Source organism: Vulpes vulpes, chromosome 14 (assembly GCF_048418805.1).
Source record: "Vulpes vulpes isolate BD-2025 chromosome 14, VulVul3, whole genome shotgun sequence".
Lineage (NCBI taxonomy): Eukaryota > Metazoa > Chordata > Mammalia > Carnivora > Canidae > Vulpes > Vulpes vulpes.
The window spans coordinates 22,171,921-22,194,484 of NC_132793.1; the positions used below are offsets into that span (position 1 = coordinate 22,171,921).

General features: G+C 41.5%; 1 protein-coding gene across 15 annotated transcripts in view; it reads left to right on the forward strand.

The window, feature by feature from the left end:
• NDRG3 (NDRG family member 3) overlaps positions 1 to 22,564 on the forward strand; it is a 78,077-nt gene that overhangs the window by 1,340 nt on the left and 54,173 nt on the right. For 9 of the 15 annotated variants that reach the window (XR_003236710.2, XR_003236711.2, XR_011996927.1 and 6 more), the window contains exon 2: positions 17,108 to 17,209. Coding sequence is in view for 11 of the 15 variants with exons in the window: in XM_026009743.2 (XP_025865528.1) it covers positions 17,153 to 17,209 (57 nt within the window). In the remaining 4 variants the exon portion in view is untranslated. Of the gene's footprint in view, positions 1 to 3,658; positions 3,826 to 17,107; positions 17,210 to 22,564 lie in introns of those variants that run through there. The other 6 variants (XM_072735989.1, XM_072735991.1, XM_072735990.1 and 3 more) reach the window with 1 other exon arrangement.

Genomic DNA, 22,564 nt, shown 5'->3' on the forward strand with positions numbered 1-22,564 from the left:
AGCAGGACTGGCTGGATCTGGAGGTGACAGAGCAAATTTGGCGAGTACTCTTGGGTGCTTTTTTTTTTTTTTTTTTTTTTCTTTTTCCCCTCTGTTCCAAACGCTGGGCTTGAGCATCTCAGTATTTAAAACAAAGTAGCAAGAGAAAGAAGGCATTGACAAAGTGGTGGTGAATATAAGAAGCCTCCATGATTTAAAGTCCCTAAGGAACAGCTGTAAAAATATGTGAATGTTTCTTCCCCAAAATAACTAGCTCAAGTGTCGTTTTTTTCTCCCTTAGCAAATCTTCCTACACACTTCAGAGCTCCATTAACTCATCACCTTTTCTGTGAAGCCTTCCTTGCTTGATTTCCAATTAAAATTATACAGACATACACAGTAGGGTAGAGGCTTCAGTCTTACCCTCAGGACTGTTAGCTCTTTGAGGTCAGGAGTCATCTTTGCAGTCCCAAGTGCTGGGTTCATAGTAGGCCCTTGGTAAAGATTCTGTGAATTTCCACTGCTTCTTTTCATTACTCAGTGTGATGTTTCCCTGCTGCCCTTCTGTTCCTCCTTCTTGCCCTTCAATTTCTCTTTGCTGTACTTTCCTTTAGAATCAACTTCTGGTTGAATCTGACCTGCCACTCAGAAGTCTCCATTCCATCCTGTTTCTGTAAACAGAAACCCAGATAAGGGTTTTGCACCAAGAAGCTTTAGAGTTGGGGATAAATAGGCTTCTTGGTATATGCCACTTAAGTGTACAGGGCAGTTTTTATTTGCATGCTAAAGTAAGGTAATCTGAGGCTTATGGCCTTGTAGTCCATCCCTAGATACATGTGAGAATTTTTACATTCTTTTGCCTTATGTGACTGAAAGTATGCCCGAAGGGCTCTATGGGAGGCAACAGATCTATGGATAGGTTTTCTACATAAATGAAGCTTTTTAAAGAGTTTTTCTAAATAGCTTTCTGCAAATATATCAAGCTGTTATTGTATGTAAGGCATGATATAAGATTTTCAGTTGAATAGGGGGATCCCTGGGTGGCTCAACGGTGTAGCACCATGTTCAGGCCAGGACCTGATCCCGGAGACCCAGGATCGAGTCCCACGTCGGGCTCCCTGCGTGGAGCTTGCTTCTCCCTCTGCCTATGTCTCTGCCTCTCTGCCTCTCTCTCTCTCTCATGAATAAAATCTAAAAAAAAAAAAAAAAAAAGATTTTCAGTTGAATAGATGATGATCCTTGTTAAAGGAGCTTACTAGCTAACTGGGGAAACACCATATCTGGCTGTAACTCAAGTCTAAAAATTGCTATAATAGCATTATAAACAAGCAATATGACAGTATAATGGGACATTTCTTAAAATCGTACACAGTTGAAGTTGGCAGGAAGCATCAAGTCATTGAGTCTTTTTTGCTTTTGTGGACCTCATCCTGAGAAGTGAACTTGTCCAAGGTCACAGAACCGGGGTTACAACTTGGAAATTCTAGGTTTTTATTCATTAATTAGTGAATTCATCCTTATATCAACCAGCAAGTCTATTAAAATTCCATTTGTGTGCTTAGAACAGAGGTGAGGAAGAGAAACAAAAATGATTCATGTCTTTAAGGAGCTTTGCTGGGGAATAGTAAAGAAGTGTTAATTGTTAACTATAATTGTGTGGTGGAGGAACTAGGTGTGTCACAGGAGTTGGGGGAGAGGCAAAAGGGATCAGCATGAGCTGTGGTAATGAGAGCACTTTGGGGAGGAGTTAGGACTTTCTGGGCTTTGACAGGTTGATAGGATAAGAATTAAAAGGACAAGGAAAGGATTTTGAAGTAGCATGGTGAAACCCTGTTTAAGAAAATAGTAAAAAAACAAAAACCAACCAACAAACCTGGCTTGACTGGATTATAATAGTGGTTCTCTACCCTTAGTGTGCATTAGAATTACTTGAAGAGTTTAAAACTGATTTTAGGGGGTGCCTGGCTGGCTCAGTCCGTAGAGCATGCGACTCTTGATCTTGCAGTCATGAGGTCAAGAAACACTGGGCTAAAAAAATAAAAAATAAAACCATGTTGTGGGGGACCCTACCTCCAGAGTTTCTGATTTAGTAGGTCCAGAGTGGGGCCTGAAAATTTGTATTTTTAACAAGTGCTCCGGTGATGCTGATGGTTCTAATCTAGGGACGACACTTGGAGAATTTCAACTGGATTAGAAAGTTGAGAATCTAGAGTCAAAAACTCTCAAATAATTTATTCCAGAAAAGTATTAAAATGTGTGTTATATACCAGGAGAGGAAAACTCTGGAAAGATACATTCCAAACTGTAATAGTAGTCACTTCTGGAAGTAGTATTTAGGGGATTGGAGAATTCACTTTGTATTCTATACCTTTTCTATCTTATTTTTGCATTGTGCATATATTCCTTTTGTATTTTAAAAAAGGAAGTAAGAGTCCTTTTTGAAGATATAAATGGATTTATAAAGAGCTTGCCGAAGTAATCTAGTGTCATACAGTAAACATATTTAGACTGTATGCCAGATGCTACTAGGTTCTGGAAATACAAAGCCTTAGCTAAAGTTTGCAGTCCAGTCATAGAGATGGACAGATAACAGTTCTACATGGTATCATGTGAGCTTCCTAAGAGCAAGGACAAGAGTCTAGTCTAGCTTTGTGCATGGCAGCTGATAAGCATTTGGTAAATGATGAGTGAATGAGCTAATCCAGGCAAGAAGTGAGGACAGAAAGAAAAAGAAAAGGCAAATGGGAGATTCTGGAAGAAAAATTGGCAAGCCTGAACAGGGATGATAAAAGGAAAAGGTGTGTCAAGGACTTCCAAATCCAAAGATTGATAACATTTTGATTGGGTTTACTGCAGAACTGGGTGTCAAGTTGTCTATTCTGAAAGACCTTTTTAAATCAAGCCTCCTCCCGTTTTTTAAAAGACACACAAAAACTTAACCTAGATTGAGTGTATTTACCACATTTCAGAGCTTTCTTTAGTAAATGAAAATTTTTAGTTTTTTTTTTTCTAAGGTTTTATTTATTCATGAGAGATACAGAGAGAGGGGGCGGGGCAGAGACAAAGGCAGAGGGAGAAGCAGGCTCCCTGCATGGAGCCTGATGTGGGACTCCATCCCAGGACTCCAGGATCACACCCTAGGCTGAAGGCAGGTGCTAAACCACTAGCCACCCAGGGATCCTGAAAAATTTTAGTTTTAATCACAATGCTAATTCTGTTGGATTTATCATATTTATCTACAATTTTGCCATCATTTGATCTTTTATTAATGTAAAATTAAGACATGTGGAGGATGTTTTAAATACCATGCAAAAATGAATAGTATTGTATCTTCATCTTATTTCTTCAGTGAAGGGATTCTGTCATGTTTTCCATAACGCCTTACAGAGCTTGACACATTATCAGTCCTAGATAAATATATATTGTTCATGGCTGAATGGGGTGTACTTTGAAGGTAATATGGCTTCACTGCATTCTGTGATGATTTCTATATAAACACTAATTACATTACCAAACAGGATATGCTATTAAACTTGGTAAAAATAAATAAATAAATAAATAAATAAATAAATAAATAAATAAATAAATATAAACTTGGTAAAGAGCATATGATATGGAGTAGGTGTTTCCCCCAGCTGTTTTTTTTTTTTTTTTTAAGATTTTGTTTATTTATTCATAGAGACACACAGACAGAGGGGCAGAGACACAGACAGAGGGAGAAGCAGGCTCCATGCAGGAAGCCCAACGTGGGACTCGATCCCAGGTCTCCAGGATCACACCCCAGGCTGCAGGCAGCGCTAAACTGCTACGCCACCAGGGCTGCCCTCCCCCAACTTTTTGCTTGAAGTTTGTACTTTTTATCTTTCTCAGAGATTTAATATAGAAAATGAAATTTCATTTCCCAAGTAAAGGGGTGGCTTCCCCCAGGCTTTGGCTTCATTATTTGATTATAGTTCCCTCACCACTTAAAAAATGTCCACATTCTAGTTTGAGTTTTCAGTTGATCAAGTATAAATTTCTGATACAGCCATTCTTTATACTTTATTACCTATTATTTTGTTTTTTGTTGTTACAGGTTTGCAGTATCTTTTTAAAGGTAATGGTGTTTCAGGCCTGGGGCCATAGTTATTCTGTTGTAGAAAATGTGAGTTTGATAGCCTAAACCCTCATTAATGCAATAAATCAGGGTAAAGTGATTCCTATTTATAATAATATAATGATAAGTTTCAAAGTCTTGTCATCTTTTCATTTAATTGGTAATTGTTGGGATGCCTGGGTGGATCAGCAGTTGGGTACCTGCCTTTGGCCCAGGGCATGATCCTGGAGTCCCACAGCTCTGAAGCTGTTTTATGTGAAACCATAATACTTGGCAGATAGAAAAGAGGGGAATCAGGCTATTTTCTCTTTATTTCGGCAGTTGAGAAAGCTCTAGACACAGGGCCCTTCCTGCCATTCTTCAACTTTTGTAGATACTGCTTCTTTTGAGTCTTCATGTTGGGACATAGTTTTAATAGAGTATTGACTAAAATATAACTTTGAGTGATTATATCGAATAGGATAGATTGCTTTTCAGATACATCCAGGGTACAAAGCTCTTTTATTCATTAAAATAATAGTGATAATAATAATAATACCTAAACTTTGTATGGTACTTTTTAATTTTCAGAATTTTTTGGTCATTTAGATCCTGGTAAACTCTAGTAGCCAAACCTGAAAAATTAAGCAGAATTAATGATCAGCTGGCATCATGTGGAAAAAGTTGTCTGTAGAGGCCTGACCAAGTTCTAGATGCAGGATGTTCAAGTTCAGATCCTTCTGCCAGGTTCAAATTCTAGTAGTGTGGCTTTCTACATATTGCAGAACCTCTCCAAGCTTCAGTTTCTTCATCTGTAGAGTGGGGGAAGATTATAGTGCCTATCTTAGAAGTGGGTTGGGAGATAAAATGAAACAATGAATGGATAAAGTGCTTATCATAGTTCAGTGTATTCGGTTAGTATGAGTATTGGGTTACCACATCTTACAGACCTTGTTTGTCCTTTATCCCCTTGCAGGCTGTCTTAAAGAACCAATTGTTGCCAGGGTTTCTGTCTTAAAGCTGATAGGAATCCAGATCCTGCCCCAAGAGCATGTACTAGAACCTTGCCAGCAGTAGTTTTCCTAGTGTCCTGAGTTGGATCCCTAAAGAGTGGAAAACAGAAGGTAGTGCTTCTGTTTCTAGAGTTACTTTAGTGTAACCACTATGTTAGAGCTTCAGCTGGTTGGTGGGTGTCTGGGATTAACAAGAAGGCCCCTACATGGGTGTTGCTCTGTTCTAGTAGTTATCTGTACCAGTGCCCTGGAATGAATAGGATGATTGTACAGCTCAGGCTCAGATTCGCAGCTTGGCAGTCTCTGCAAACCTCCTGTTTACCACCTGCTGCCATGCCAGAATTTAGGAGTGACACAACAGGAAGGTAGGGCTGTTTTAAGGGGTGCTGCTGTTTGCCTTTCAGAAAAATTCAAGGTGCAAGGACGGCCCTTCCAGGGGTGTTTCTCTTAGAATGAGGGTCTATGAGCATGCTTTACCAGCTGCTTTTGACCACTTTTCCCCCCTACCTTTGCTTATGCGATAGCATCTCTGAGGGTATTTCTTTTGCTGGAGAGTAATCCAGACTCCTTTATGTAGTAAAAAGGTCAGTGAGCTGTGTTATAAAAAGTCATTGTTTCTTCCATGGAGCTGGGTGGCTTAGGGCTTGTTTTTCTGACTTTCGGTAGTCTCCTGAGACCGTTTCCTAAGGGTCCCCAGGGGATAGCAGTGAAACCAACATCCATTACTCTAGACACTAAAGGAGGTACTTAAGTCAATAGCTTTATGATTAGATTAATTCAGGCTTTAACCCTGGCAAAACTTAAGAGCCAAGTCATCAGATAATTGTGCTTCTTATAGACTGACGTATGGAATTTAGCCCAGTCCTTTGTGATATCTTTCAGAGCCTAGAATAGGAAACCAGGTGCCAGTCCCAGCCCCACACCCAGTTCGTCATGTGAATTTAGGCAAATCACTTAAATTTCTAGACCTCTTTTCTCATCTGAGGTTGAAGGCCTGACTGTAGACTACTGGTTCTCAGCCCTAGCTGCATGCAGAATCACCCATGAAACCTTTTTTTTCTTAAGGATTTTATTTAGTTATTTGAGAGAAAGAGTGAGCATGCAAGTACTGGGAGAAGCAAAGAGAAAGGAAGAGAGAACCTGAAGCAGGGCAGCCCCGGTGGCGCAGCGGTTTAGTGCTGCCTGCAGCCTGGGGCGTGATCCTGGAGACCCTGGATTGAGTCCCATGTCAGGCTCTCTGCATGGGGCCTGCTTCTCCCCCTGCCTGTGTCTGCCTCTCATTCTCTCTCTATGTCTCTATGAATAAATAAATAAAATCTTTAAAAAAAGAGAGAGAGAGAGAATCTGAAGCAGATTACATGCTTAATGTGGAGCCCAACGCAAGGCCAGATCTCATGAATACAAGATCACGACCTGATCCAAAACCAAGAGTCAGGGCACCCGGGTGGCTCAGTGGTTTAGCGCCACCTTCATTCAGCCCAGGGTGTGATCCTCGAGACCCAAGATTGAGTCCCACGTCAAGCTCCCTGCATGGAGCCTGCTTCTCCTGTGTCTCTGCCCTTTCTCTCTCTCTCTCTCTCTCTCTCTCTCTCTGTCTCTCATGAATAAATAAATAAAATCTTAAAAACAAAACAAAACGAGTCAGATGCTTAACCAAAGGCATCCCCCCCATGGAACTTTAAAAACAATACTTGGGCCTTACCCTTGCCCAGTTAAATTGTATCTTTAGGGTTAGAGCCTGGGTATTAATGTTCTTCAAAGCTTCCCAGGTCTTGCTAATAATGTGTAGCTAAGAGAAATACTAGACAAGATGACCACATTTTATTTTATTTTTAAGATTTTATTTATTTATTCATGAGAGACACAGAGAGAGAGGCAGAGACAGAGGCAGAGGGAGAAGCAGGCTCCATGCAGGAGCCCGATGTGGGACTGGATCCCGTGACTCCAGGATCAGGCCCTGAGCTGAAGGCAGACGCTCAACCACTGAGCCACCCAGGCATCCCAAGATGACCACATTTTAAACAAGTATGTCATTCTGTTCTTCAGGAACCTTTACTGTCCATATAGTAAAGTCTGATTCATATGTTCTGACCAGCTTATCTTCTTTCCAGCTACATGGAAAGTTCTTGTCTCCTGGATATATTGTTCACATTTCTTTCTTTCCCAACCTGATATGCTCACATGGAATGTCCTTTCCTCCCATTCATCTGTGCAAAACATATCCATTCAGGGTCCATCATTGTTACTTCCTCTGGGATCACCGCAGTCCTTATTTATTTCTCCTACCTCTGCACTGGTTCCAGACATCATTAGCTCTGAATGCAGTGAACACTAGGTGCAATGTAAGACATGATACTCAAGCAATATTCTTTTTGGAGCATAGGACACATGGAAATACCATTGGTTTGACTTTGATGCTTTAATAGCATTGACGCTATTAAAACATCTGTGGGTATCTTGTATTATTGGCTAAATCATTATGTGTGGGGGCAGCCCAGGTGGCTCAGGAGGTTTAGCGCCACCTTCAGCCGGGGGTGTGATCCTGGAGACCCGGGATCAAGTCCCACATCAGGCTCCTTGCATGGAGCCTGCTTCTCCCTCTGCCTGTGTCTCTGCCTCTCTCTCTCTCTGTCTCTCTCATGAATAAATCAATAAAATCTTTAAAAAAAAATAAATCATTATGTGTGTATATCTTATAACAGTTAATGGGTTGCTATCTATGACCTGCTCCAATGGGCATTTATAGCTTTATCTTCTATTACTAATAGGAAATTACTGCTCTTGCCAAGCTGGGACATTTTCCAGCAGACCTGTGCTTTCTCATCTTCTTGCATTTAAGTTCTCCTCCCTTTCTGGAATTTCTTTTTCTATTCTTCTCTCATTCCCACCTATAAGAAATTAATCCTTTCTTCAAGATCTAGTTCAAAAAAAAAAAAAAAAGATCTAGTTCAAATATTACCTCCTCCATGAAACTTTTTCTCAACACCCACAACCTGCATTAACTGACCTTTGCCCTAAAGCTCCATAACCTTTAGAACAGTGGTTCTCAAGTTGGGGGTGATTTTGCCCCCCAGAGGACATTTGGCAATATCTGGAGACATTTTTGGTGGTCACACTGGTTTGAGGAGGGTGCTACTGGCATCTAGTGGGTAGAGGCCAGAAATACTGCTAAATATTCCACAATGCACAGGACAGTCCCCCCCACAACAAAGAATTATCTGGCCCACAATGTTAGTGGTGTTGAGGTTGATTGGGAAACTAACTGTTTTAGAGTTTGTCCAGTTCACAGGCTCATGTTTTATAGTGCTTTGAACTGTAGTGATTTGTTTATGGACTTAATCTCCCTTATTCAGTGGACTTAATAGTTGAAGGTAAACTCAGTCCCAAACCTTTGCTTTCTTGTTAACTTCATAGGATGGAATCCTACAGCCTGTGGCCTGATCCTAACTGCTCAGTGTAATTTAGGGCCAGAGATAAAAAGAGGTCTTCAGCGTGGGGTGAATGCAGTAAGGCAGTCAGCTAAATTTCTCTCCTTTTCACCCTCCAGGTCTTTTTTTTTTTTTTTTAAAGATTTTATTTATTTATGCATAAGAGACACAAAGAGAGAGAGGCCGAGACACAGGCAGAGAGAGAAGCAGGCTCCATGCAGGGAGCCTGATGTGGGACTCGAACCCGGGACTCCAGGATCATGCCCTGGGCTGAAAGGCAGGCGCTAAACTGCTGAGCCACCCAGGGATCCCCACCCTCCAGGTCTTTTCATCTGTAAGAACCTGGGAGGCCATGTGATACAGGGGCTACAGGGCATAGAGGGAACAGTTGGGGTTCAGTTCTAGCTATTGCATGTATTGTGTTGTGTTGCTCAGTCCATTTCACTTCTTTCAGCCTCAGTCTCTTCATCTACGGACATAGGGATGATGCTGGTGTACTGGGGCTTTATTTCACAGTAATATTTCACATTTTTTACATTTAACCTCCAATAAGATATTAAATGTAAAGGTGCTTTGTAATTGTGAGGTGCTATAATAATTACTCATTCAGACAGTGGTTTATATGTAAAAAGAAAGGATGTGAGTCAGCTTGCTGTAGAAGCACTGCTGTCTACCTTCTCACTTCCTGCAGTCTTTTAGTCATAACTACTTCAACACCAGCTGACCCCTTCCAGCTCATTGTCCTCAGGAAGCTTCCTTTGTTGCCTTCATTCTGTTTTGGTTGCCTGTGTGCAATCTTGCCAAAACTAAAGTGATCTGCTCTGCCCTTAGAATACAAACCAGTGACCTGGTGTCAGTACAGGTCACTAGCAAAGCCTGATGAAGACCAGACAAATTACCATGGTCATGGGGAAAACTACAAAATAAGACCACATATAGTTTAGAAAGCCAATATGATGTGTAGTCCCTTATTGTCTTTTTCAAGTAACAAAGCAATGTTTTCAAGCACTAGAAATCTTCGTGAATTTTCTCTTACTAAATGGACATAGTGCCGGGTACTTGATAAAAGCCTGAGAGTTTCATGCCCCTGGGATCAGGCCAGGTGCACCTTTCTGCTGATATGCTGAATGAGTGGGCTAGTTGTTGAATTTCATCAAGTTGATAACGGGGGTGTGGATCTCTTAGGATTGTAGTAAGAACTGAAGAGTTGGGGATCCCTGGGTGGCGCAGCGGTTTAGCGCCTGCCTTTGGCCCAGGGCGCGATCCTGGAGACCCAGGATCGAATCCCACGTCGGGCTCCCGGTGTATGGAGCCTGCTTCTCTCTCTGCCTGTGTCTCTGCCCCCCTCTCTCTCTCTGTGTGACTATCATAAATAAATAAAAATTAAAAAAAAAAAAGAACTGAAGAGTTGGGGAGTGGGGAGCATTCATTCTGGGAAATAAAGTAAAGTACTACATTAAAGGGAGCTTCTGAGTCACAGAATGTCGGTCCTATCAGGAACTAAAAGGTCATCCTACCCTGAATTTTCCCTTGACTAATGAGGGAACTAAGGCCAGGAAAGGGAAAATGCTTTGCCCGGTGCCACTCAACTCAGCAGGGGCCTACCTACGTCCAGAGTCCACATTTGATGTGTTTATGGGCTCTTTCCCAAACTGGAAGGATGTGGGCATCCATTTTTTCCTGAGTGAACAAAGTTTGTACTATACTGTTGGACTTTAAACTGTGTTCTGTGGAGCCCTGGCGGTCTCATCACCACTTCAGGCAGAGCTTGTATACTTTTCTCTGTTTTCTTTTTCAGAGTTTTGATGCAAAAATTAAATCTGTAGTCTTGATAACTTTAAGGGCCGTCTCAATGCCATCTCTGAGTATCCGAGAACACTGGTGTCTCTCTGGTCATCCTGGGAACATTTTTGCTTGCATTTCAGTTCAGAAATCCCAGTTTCTGTATTTCTGCAGAGTGATACACATAGTCATGGGCTTTTTAGCATGGAGAACTGAACCTCATTTTTCCTAGACTTTCACTGTCAAAAGATAATAGTCCTTCCTTTGTGTCTTACTGGTTCTGCTTGCTTGCTTTCTTTAAAATATTGTATTTATTTGAGAGAGAGTGTATGCACTCTAGTGAAGGGGAGAGACAGAGGGAAAGAGAAAGAGGCAGATAACCTTAAGCAGACACTACACTAAGTGGAGAGCCTGGTGCTGGGCTCCATCTATCTCATGACCCTGAGATCATGATCTGAGCTGAAACCAAGAGTTGGATGCTTAACCAACTGAGCCACCCAGGTGCCCCCTGGTTCTACTTTCTTTCCCATCACTAAGTTGTCTTTGAGAAGAGCCTAAGGCCTATAGCTCCTCCTTACCTCTAGTTTGGTAAGTAAGCACCTGTGGATTTTCCTCATTAACTCACTCTTGCCTATGCTCAGGTCTCTTGGAGATCCAAATATTAATTTTGACTCTATACATTGATATTTTTCATCAATTTCTCTGTTAGTGCTTCTCAGCTCCATTGGACTATTATTCTTTATCCTTCTAACTGAAAACTTTGGTAAAATCTGACTCTTTTCTGGCCATATGCTATTTTTTCCAACATTGTATCCCAGATCTCCCTTTTTCTTTACATCTGTGATTCAAGTAGCGTGATCACACTTGTCACCTTTCAGCTGGATTTCTGTAGCAAACTACTAAACTCTTCTCTAGATTTCCCTTCTAGTTATTCTGAACAGTTGAATCTTTTAAAATCCCATTTAATTTACTGAAATCCTTTTGGGAAAAAGGCAGGATGAAATTAGATGAATAGAGTCTTTCTCTACCCCATCCTCATCTCTATTAAGAATTGTTGCTGAGGGCAGCCCCGGTGGCCCAGCGGTTTAGCGCTGCCTGCAGCCCAGGGCGTGATCCTGGAGACACGGGATCGAGTCCCACGTCAGGCTCTCTGTGTGGTGCCTGCTTCTCCCTCTGCCTGTGTCTCTGCCTCTCTCTCTCTCTCTGTCTCTATGAATAAATAAAATAGAATCTTAAAAAAAAATTTTTTTTTTTTGCTGATAATCAAGGTTTTCAGTTACCTCCTCAACTCAGGTGTTCTCTCCTTGTCAGCTGATGAGGTCACATGTTGGATTGTCATCACTCTAAACTGATATACTAAGATCCTAAACAAGATCCCCAGGTGATTGTACACTGAGGTTTGAGGCACGCTGTTCTAACAACAAACAAGAAATAGCTCTTGTTTCTGAAACAAGTTACCAAGTAATAGCTTGAATTTTATTTCTCTTCTCCTTCCTCATTCCATCTTCTGTCTTCAGCTGACTATTGAGATAGTGAGGGTTCTTGTCCTGAAATGGTGACTCAAACCTTCATTCTGGCTTCCAGGTCAGTGGTGATACAGGTTTGCTCTAGGTTTCTGTTCCCTTTACTTGAAGGAAGGAGGTGCCCCTGTGGATAGAGAGGAAGAAATTTGCCCAGGGTCCTACACCCAGTATATAGGGCTTGGCATAGACATTAGGATAGTGGGGAAAGGAAAGGTTTTTACATTCTTGCTATTCCTTACATAGATGGGAGATACTGGAAGAGTTACTTAACTTCTCTAAGCCTAAATTTATCATCTCTAAACTAAGAAATGCAAATATCTGCCTGAGAGGATTGTTAGGAGGATTAAATATAGGGTACTTAGAGTATAATTCCTGGCACAGAGTAGGAATTTACACTTTTCCCCTTTCACTCTAGCCATTTGGTACCAGGTTCACTGCCTCAGTTTAAGGATGGCTGGTTTTTACTTGTCAGCCCTCCTTCTGCCTCCTATAACTGGGAAAGAGTATGAACATTTTGTTATCTACTGCAGTTTATAAAATCCCTACCAGCTTTATAAGAATATTAGTAGCCCTGGGGTGCCTAGGTGGCTCAGTCAGTTAAACATCCAACTCGTGATCTCAGCTCAGGTCTGGATCTTAGGATGGTGAGTTCAAACCCCACATTGGGCTCCACACTGGGCATGGAGCCTACTTAAAAAAAAAAAAAGATAGAATATTAATAACCCTTATTACCAGGATAGGATCTGGCAGCCTTATCATTTATGCAGATGAGGGAACTGCAGGCCTTAAGGATCCCCAGGAGGGAGCCAGGCTGTGTAGCTAAGAGATCTGGAGATGGAGTTTTCCACCATGTGATCTTAGTCCTTATAAGTGTTATAAAATTGCTCATTGTCAAGGGCTTGGGACAGTGAGAACTGAGCAAAAATTGAATCTCTGGAGGAATGAATTAGGTCCTCTATAACAGGGAAGGTAAACATCTACTGTCTTGTTGCCAATTTCCAAGTCACATTGGAACAGTTCGCTATCCTGCATTGTCTGGATTGGGCCCAGCTGATAGGGACAGGTTTCTCATTTAATTTGTGCCCTTATTTAAGTGTTTCTCCTGGCACAAACATTGCATTTTTTTCCATCTTTACAAAATGCATGGGAACATTAGGTCAATGCCAGTCACTTTGGAACTGAGGGCACCTCTGGCTTTCTTCTAGCCCTGAGTCTCCTTAGGGATCTGCAAGAGTTACATTTGAATAATTAACATCTTGAAGGGTCCTGCTTTCAAGTGAATGAATTAAAGTAGGGAATAAAGTGGGTAGATTGGAAAATAATTTCAGGAAATAACCACTTTACATGGAAAAAAAGGATAAGTGGAAATAGACTAAAATGTTAAACAGTGGTTGTCTTTAAATGGAAAAACTGTGAATAAAATATCTTTTCATTATTCTGTGATTTCACATTTTCTAAAATGAGCACATACTATTTTTATAATAGGAAAAAGAACTTTAAAATTGACATTTTAAGGCAGCCCCGGTGGCACAGCGGTTTAGCGCCACCTGCAGCCCAGGGCATGATCCTGGAGACCTTGGATCGAGTCCCACGTCAGGCTCTCTGCATGGAGCCTGCTTCTCCCTCTGCCTGTGTCTCTGCCTCTCTCTTTCTCTCTCTTTCTCTCTCTTTCTCTCTGTCTCTATGAATAAATAAATAAAATCTTTTAAAAAAAGATTTAAAAAATAATAATAAAAAAATAAATTGACATTTTAAGTTACTGATAAACAGTGACATCTAAATGAAAAGTAGCTATAGTTTACTGTGTGATTAATAAGCACACAACGAGGGGTACCTCAGTGGCTTAGTCGGTTAAGCATCAGGCTTTTGGTTTTGGCTCAGGTTGTGATCTCAGGGTCGTGAGATGGAGCCCCGAGTGGGGCTCTGCACTCGGTGAGAAGTGTGCTTGAGATTCTCTTTCTCCCTGCCGCTCTTGCTCTTGCTCTCTCTCTCAAATAAATAAATCTTTAAAAATAAAAATGAAATAAGTACACAATAAGTATAGATCCCAGTTAGGCCAGTATTTTGGGTCAAAGTGGTATTGGTTTGGGGGGGTTGTTTGTTTTACCTTTTTCTTTTTATTTCTTTATTTTATTTTTAAGATTTTATTTATTCATAGAGACAGAGAAAGAGAGAAGCAGAGACACAGGCAGAGGGAGAAGCAGGCTCCATGCAGGGAGCCCGATGTGGGACTCGACCTGGGTCTCCAGGATCACACCCCAGGCTGCACGTGGTGCTAAACCACTGCGCCACTGGGGAAACTTTATTTATTAGAGAGAGAGAGAAAGAAAAAGAAAAAAAACAAGCATGGGGAGAGGGAGAGGGAGAAGCAGGCTTCCCGCTGAGCAGGGAGCCCAACATGGGGCTCAGTCGCGCCATCCCAGGACCCTGGTATCACGACTTGAGGAGAAGGCAGACACTTAACCAACTGAGCCACCCAGGCATCCCGGGTCCAAGTGTTATTGTAAGAAAGAATTGCAGGGCACACCAGGTGGCTCAGCAGTTTAGCGCCACCTTCAGCCCAGGGCCTGATCCTGGAGCCCTGGGATCGGGTCCCACATCCGACTCCCTGCAGGGAGCCTGTTTCTCCCTCTGCCTGTGTCTCTGCCTCTCTCTCTCTCTCCCTTTCTCTTTCTCTCTCTCTCTCTGTCTCTCATGAATAAATAAAATCTTAAAAAAAAAAAAGAATTGCAGATGCCAGCTGAGATTTATGATGAAACATTCAAGCCACCTCATCCTCTTATGACATGTACATGGTATAAAAACAAAATAGAGGGCAGCCCTGGTGGTGCAGCGGTTTAGCGCCGCCTGCGGCCGGGGGTGTGATCCTGGAGACCCAGGATTGAGTCCCGCGTCGGGCTCCCTGCATGGAGCCTGCTTCTCTCTCTGCCTCTCTTTCGCTCTCTCTGAATAGATAAATAAATCTTTTTTAAAAATTAAAAAAAAAAAGAAATCCAGCTCTGGTCATTCAGCGGCTCAACTAAGTTTATAGGGTACCCAGGAACTGAGAAAAGAACCATGTTCTTTTGGAGGCTAAATGTCATCAGGCTTGTGCTCTGTGAAGTGGCACAGATGTTTGGAATGCTTAAGATTGGCATGTAGGGTCCATAGTTTGAGGAGTGTTTCTGCCTGGCATCCTCTGGGTTCTTAGAAGGAATGCTAAAAGGGCTTCTGTTAATCTGTTCTAATGTAGTCACAGTTGCAAGCAGAATTTATTTTGGTGTATTGGTAGCCTAGAATCCATACCTTCTTCATTGCTAAGTAAATCAAAGCCATGTAATCCTATGTCTGGAGGGAAAACCAAACATGAATTAATATAGTAGGCTAATATCTTACGAAGGCTTTTTTGATTTTCATCAATCAAAAGTAATTGTTCCTTCTTTGAACTATTATGGCCCTTCTTTTTGTCATTTTGTAGTTATAGATTGTTGTCATCTCTACCCTTTAGTAAGCTCCTGGAAAGCAGGGACCTTTTTTATCTTCCATAATGCTTTGCCCCTTGGGTACTCAATAAGTGGTTGTTGAATGGCTACATCCCTAACTCACTGAATTAGCATTTTCCCTGACTGTTGAGTTCATGGCCAAGGCAGAGGGGAGGAAGCCTGGGGCTTTAAAGTCTGAATGGGAGTCACTTGTTTGCAATATCCAGTATTTGCAGCCTTTCTCCATGACTTCCTGTCCAATGGGATGGAGTAAAGATTTATGACTCATTACCCTGCTTCTTCCTCTCCAACTACTCCTCTTCTCCTAGAACTCTTTCCTTGTCTTCTCCCTCTCTGCATTTGCTATCCTTTGCCATATAATGAATCATTCCAAAATGGGATTATTATCATTCATACTTAAACGTGGGTCAGGAATTTAGGTGGTGGCTTGGTAGGGTGGTTCAGGCTCAGGGTCTCCAATGTGATTGCAGTCAGATATCTCTGGGGCTGCAGTCATCTGAAGTCTTGACTGGGGCTGGAAGATCCATGTATAAGGTAGCTCACTTACATGGCTGGCAGGTCAGTACTGGCGAGATGGTTCCTCTCCACATGGGCCTCGCCAGGGGGCTGTTTGAATAACCTCACAATACCATAGCTGGCTTCCCCAGAACTGATGAATGAAGACTATAATACCTTGAAGTAGAAGCTATGCTGTTTATGATGTAGCCTTAGAAGTCATATATTGTTGCCTCTGCTATATTTTATTAGTTATTGGCCATCTCTGGTTTATTTGGATTGGAAGCTACATGACTGCAAATATCAGGAGTTAAGGATCATTGGGTTGTTTGGATACTATCTTATCTTGGAAGCTGGCTTTCATACTCTCCAATGCTGTGATTCCACAAGTGAAGGCTAATGAGCTTACCTTGGTTCATCTCCCCACTTCATTCCCATTCCTAAATCAGAGCTTCATCCTAGCATTAGCCTTCAATTTTTTTTTTCCCTCTTAATCCGTCCTTCAAACTGTTGTTTCCTGAAGCATAGCATTGACCATGTTATTCTCTTATTTATTTATGTTTGTTTATTTATTATTTTTTTATTCTCTTATTTATACTTCAGTAACTAAACTGGGCACTCCTGAAGGGGAAAGGCTATTGTATTGATTATCTGTTGCTACAAAAAAATACTGCCACAAACTTACTGACAACACACAACGCATGTTTATTATCTGATAGTACCTAGGGGGTTGGGAATCTGGCATGGGTTGGCAGGGTCCTCTGTAAGTCTACAGTGAGGGCATTGGTCAGGGCTGTCTTCTCAACTGAGGTTTGATTGGGGAACAGTCCACTTCCAGGCTCACATGGTTGTTGGCAGCAATCAGTTTTTGCAGGTTGTGGGACTGAGGGTGTTAGTTTTTTACTCTTTTGGCTGGAGGCTAACCTCAGTTCCTTGCCACATGGCCTTCTCACAGCATACCAGGTTGCTTCTTTAGAGCTAGCAAAGGAAAGTGTCTTTCAGGAAGACAGATATTAAAATATTATATAATGTCATCATGTGCAGGTACTTGTGTACATTCCATCATTTGCCATTTTGGTTAAAAGCAAACCATGGGTCCCACCCACCCTCAGTGGTAGGGAGGGGGATTATGCAAGAGTGTGAACTGGAGGCAGAGGTTATGAAGGCCACTTTTAAAGTCTGTCTGCCATAACTGTTTGTTGTCCTGTATCTTCAGCATCCTGAGCAGTGCATGACACTAAGTATTTGAATGAATGGACATAGTGTGACTATTATATTTTCAACTTCTAATTTAAGCCTCTTTTCTTTTCTTCCTTCACTTCTGTTTCAGTGTTACTGATTTATTCTCAAGAATCTTCTACTCTCATCCATCCTCATGGATGAACTCCAGGATGTTCAACTCACAGAGATTAAACCACTTCTAAATGATAAGGTAAAAACTACACTGTTTCACTAAAATATTTATGTCTTCTATGATTAGTTCATTTTCTATATTTTCTGAATAGTAACTAATTCAAAACATTCAACTTCACTTTCTATGGAAGAAATACTTTTTTTTTTTTGGAAGAAATACTTTTAAATATATATATTTTTTAAAGAATTTATTTATTTATAAATAAAGATGGATGAGGTTGGGAGGAGACACAGAGAGAGAGGCAGAGACACAGGCAGAGAGAGAAGTAGGCTCCATGCAGGGAGCCCGATGTGAGACTCAATCCCGGGACCCCAGGATCACACCCTGAGCCAAAGGCAGACACTCAACTGCTGAGCCACCCAAGTGTCCCTAAAAATATATTTCTTAACATTCTTTTTGATGTCTGTCCTTCCCTTTTTCTTTCTTCCTACTTGTTTTTTGATGGGCCAAATTCAATCAAGTGATCCTTGAGGTTTTCCTGTTTTACTGATTGAGACATTAAGGGGAAAAACTGGTATGACAGAGTTAGGCAGAAAGTATGAGAGTTAGGTTTGACTTAGAATCCAAGTGTCTTGACTTTCAGTTTCTATAAAGAAAAATGAACCTCCATGGCTGGTGATGTACATAGGCTGTAATACTTTCCCTAAAGTTTGTCAAATCTGTGATGTGACCTTTCTGTCAACTTTGAGATTTTCATTGGGATATGTGGATATCCATAATACATCTCATTTTTATGTTAGTGTTAGAGAACAGTGAGCAGCATAGTTTACAGCCACCAGGATTCAGGGAGTAGAGTGTGGTGTAATGATAGGAATTACCAAAAAGCCAGGAAAGGCTTATCCTTTCAAGCCTCTCCCTCCCTATTGAGTAAATGTGCCTGATATTCCCTCTTTTCTACCCTGTGCTTTTGGTTTATTGTCATTCCTCCTATATTAAAATACTCTTGTAGCTTGGTGTGAATGAGCCCATGGCATTCTTCCTGGGGAAAGTATTGATAAAAAGCAAGAGTAAAGATGGATGAGGTTGGGATGAGGGTGCTACACCAGAAGATGCTGTTGCCCTTCTGGTGTTGTTCACTTAAATGTGTGTTTATTAATTTGCTATTGAATGCCACCAGTTCCATTTTCATTCCTGCGACCTCATCTCTTTACCTGCATTCCTGCCCTTTTTTTTTTTAATCTTTCACTAGTTTTTGCATTCTCCCTCATCAGGCTGCACACACTTTTTTTTTTTTTAGCTCCCATTTGGTTTCTTCTGGTCTTTTCCTCAGGTCTTCAGAAAAACCCTCCCCTTCTTAAATGTCTTTTGGTGCATGTGAAGGGTTGTCCCCAAAATGACATACCATGAAGGAGGAAGGAAATAAAATCTGCATCTGTAGAGCTTATGTATAGCCACAGAAATGAATAGTTACAGGTGAGAGTAGGCAATTTAGCTTCAGGAAGGTAGAAATCTATCTTAAACCTGGCTGATCATCAGAATCAGCTGGGGAATTGTTTAAAAATACAGACTATTGGGATCCCTGGGTGGCGCAGTGGTTTGGCGCCTGCCTTTGGCCCAGGGCGCGATCCTGGAGACCCGGGATCGAATCCCACATCAGGCTCCCGGTGCATGGAGCCTGCTTCTCCCTCTGCCTCTCTCTCTCTCTCTCTCTCTCTCTCTCTCTCTCTCTCTCTCTGTGACTATCATAAATAAATAAAAATTTAAAAAAAAAAAAATACAGACTATTGGGTCCCACTGTAGACCAACTAAATTGGAATGCAAGGGGAGAAGGACAGGACACACCCATACCTTTCTGTGATCAGTGGTCTTCAACTCTGGCTGCTCATAGTAATTATTTGGGGAGATTTAAAAATCACCAGTGATTTTATTTTTATTTTTGGTAGATATTCTCCAAGATTCTGAGTTGGTCTGGGATATGGTTGAGCTTTTTAAAAAAAATCCCAGAGTTGACTGATACCTAAAGTGACTCTGATTAGTCATTGTTGGAAACCTATGCCCTGATGTTTGAGGACTAGGGGACAAATAGGAGGAGGATCCTTCCTGGACCCTGGAAATTCACAGGATCCCTGAGTAGGCATGTTAAAGAACTGCAGGAGTTAATTGACCACATATCTCATAAAAAAGACACCTGGAAAATGAAAGATGAATGAATGGGACCATAAAAAAAAGCAGTGAATTAACTACTGGGTGGTCCCCCTTTCTTGAGGCCACAGTGATGCCTTGGCTGTGTCCCAAGTGTGCCCAAGTGTTATATATGGAATTGTGCACATCCCCTCTCTTTAAACTCATTTATTGAAGCCCTCACCCCCTATGTTACTGTATTGGAGATAGGGCCCTTAGGAGGTGATTAAGGTTAAATGAGGTCATTTAACCATGGAATTGAGACTTGAATCCATTGGAATTGGTGGCCTTGTAAGAGGAAGAGAGATCTCTCTCACACACACTGCCCGCCCCTCCATGTGAGGACACAGCAAGGTGGTAATCATCTGAAAGCCAGGAAGAGAGCTCTCCCCAGAAACCAAACCCTGCTAGAATCTTGATCTTAGACATTCAGCCTCCAGAAATGAGAAAATAAATTTCTCTTGTTTAAGCCCCTCAGGCATCCCAAGCAGTCTAAGACACCAAGCAGTCAATGTCTCACTTCCTAACATCTGTTAGTTCCTTTTTGATGTGCCTGTGCTGTTTCTGTCCACTTCCCACGCTCCCTCTCTCTCCCTGAGACATGTTCCTATCCCTCACTATTCATGAGAGCTCCCATGCTCCAGCCCAGCTTTATAGAAGAAGATTGGCAAGAGGCCCCCTTTGGATGGTGGCATTCCCAAACATAGAGTTCCACTCCCTGTAGTCCCCCTGCCCCAGTACATGAGGGCTTCTATCTTTACCAGCAAGTGTGTGCTTCTGCATACATTGTGAAAGGTATGATGGTAATGCCCTTCATCAGTTATTTTATTTGATCCCCAATAGGCCAGTGGTACAGGGAGCACAGATCAGTTTGTTCCCATACTGCTGGTGAGAAGACTAAGGATGAAAAAGGTGAAGTAGCTTACTCAGATTGAGTACCAAAGAATGCTTGCTCTGGGGCAGAATTTTTCAGTCTTGGCACTGTTAATGTTTTGGACTAGATGCTTCTTGTGGGGGACCATCGTGCATGTTGTAGGATGTTTAGCAGCATCCTTTTTCTCCATCCAGTAGGTGCCAGCATCTCTTAGTTGTGACAACCAAAAAGTGTCTCAGACATTATCAAGTGTCCCCTGGGGGCAGAGTTTTCCCAGTTGAGAACTATTACTATTGGGTTTAGGCCTCCAGAATAGAAGTCTTAAGTTTTTTTGTTTGGCGGGAGTTTCTGTGGCCTATTCTGCTATTATTTAATAAGTACCTCTTATATGCCAGGTGTTTTACCTACTTTCTCTCTCTTAATCAAAAATGTATCCTTTTTTTTTTTTTTTTTTAATTCATGAGAGAGAGGCAGAGACACAGGCAGAGGGAGAAGCAGGCTCCATGCAGGGAGCCTGATGTGGGACCTGATCCCGAGACTCCAGGACCACAAAGGGAGATGCCCAACCGCTGACCCACCCAGGCATCCCAAAAATGTATGCCTTTGAAGTCATAGTATTATACCTCACTTAGAAGATGAAAATCTAACTGAAAAACAACTTGCCTAGTCAATGTGTGGCAGAGTCAGGACTGAAGCCCAGGTCTGTCCTGTTTTAAAACCTGAGGCTTTTCCACTATGCTGACCCCATCACCTCAGTGACTTGCTCTGTCTCTTTATGGAAAAGTCTAGCGACATACCAGTTCGCTTCATCTTTTTGTCCATTCTCACAGATACACTCTTAGCCAGAAGATACTGCTGTACTCTTCCAGGCTTCAGGGGAGCCAGAGGACGTCTAGACCCAACCTGTTATGGAGAGATTTGTCCTGAGATGACTATAAGGAAGCATTCTCAAAATAGCTTTAACTGAGGCTTATGTTAACTCATCTCTTGTCATTTGTTGGTACTTTTCCCATTTAATTTTAGTGTGCTTGTAATTTTGTCTGTGGCTCAGATTTGTGAAGAAGTGGGTAATTTTGCCATGCTTGTTTTGGCTCCAATGATGAAAAGAAGCAACTGCCAGCACTTATCTTGGTTTTGGGGGGCAGAAATTTTCAGGCATATGAACTGATTTTTTAAAAATAGCTTTTAACTATTTTTATTTTTTTTCTTTTAACTATTTTTAGTGCATTTTCACAAATATCTTCCTTAAGTCTCCCAGCCTCCTGTGAAATAAGTAGTTAAAGGTATTTTTTACTCCATTTTCCAGATAAGGCTCAGAGAAGTTATATGACTTGTCCAAAATTAGTGTCTAGTAAGGTGATGAAGCCAAGATTAGAACCCATATCTATTGACTTCATCCCAGATCAGGGGTTGAGGGCTCTTTACTCTACTCTGCCTCTTGCAGCTGGTCATTTCAACCTCCTCAACCAACAGATCTTGTAACAAGCAGGAGAATTGACCAATTTGTGATTCTTTTCCCTGACCTCAACTACATTAAAATATGTGCCAGAAAAGACTAGCAGAAAAATACAAAAACATTATTGATAGCAGCTATTTGTCAATAGAGAGATGATGAATGATTATAATTTTCTTTATACTTCTCTACAATGAGCATGTACCTTCCTTTTTATAATTAGGAGACCAGAAAAAAAAGGATTTGGTGTGGTATGAAAAATACTAAGCCTAGTGAAAGCCAAAGGGCAGTCTTGAGAAAATAAGTAGAAGGCCACCTTTGGCTTCTATAGAATTAAAGAAATATGGAGGAGGGGAATAACGGGAAGAATAAAAACAAGTTATTTACCTCTTTTTGGTTGTTAAAGTAGAAAGTGAGATAAACCCTTTTGTAGTTTAAAGTTTTCTGTCTCTACTGGTGACTGGAAATGTAAGCAGAGGAGAGAGAAAGGAGAAGCTGTGGGTGAGCATTTTTCTAACTTTTGGGACAATAGAGACAGCCAAAGGGGTTCGTGCCAGGTCTTTAAAAAAAAATTTTTTTTTTAAAGAGTTACTGACATTTTCACTAAAGAATATTGTGTGTCAAGTGCTATATCTACTATGCACTGGAGGGTGGGTGTCCCTTTATGTGCTAAGAATTGTCACATGTTGTCAAAAATGGCCTAGATAGGACTGGAGCAGAAAGTGACTTCCCAAGCAAGTAATGGTGGTTCTGTGACAGAACACTGGCAGGCAGCTGGGATCAGCAGAAGGTGGTGGAAGAAGCCTTAGCCACAGGATGCCTAAGGAGTTTTTAGTGCAGGGGGTCAATGACACATGTCGTTAGCCTGATAGTATGTTATTTCAGAGAGGTTACTTTAGAGTTGAAATTGTACCTTTTCACAGTC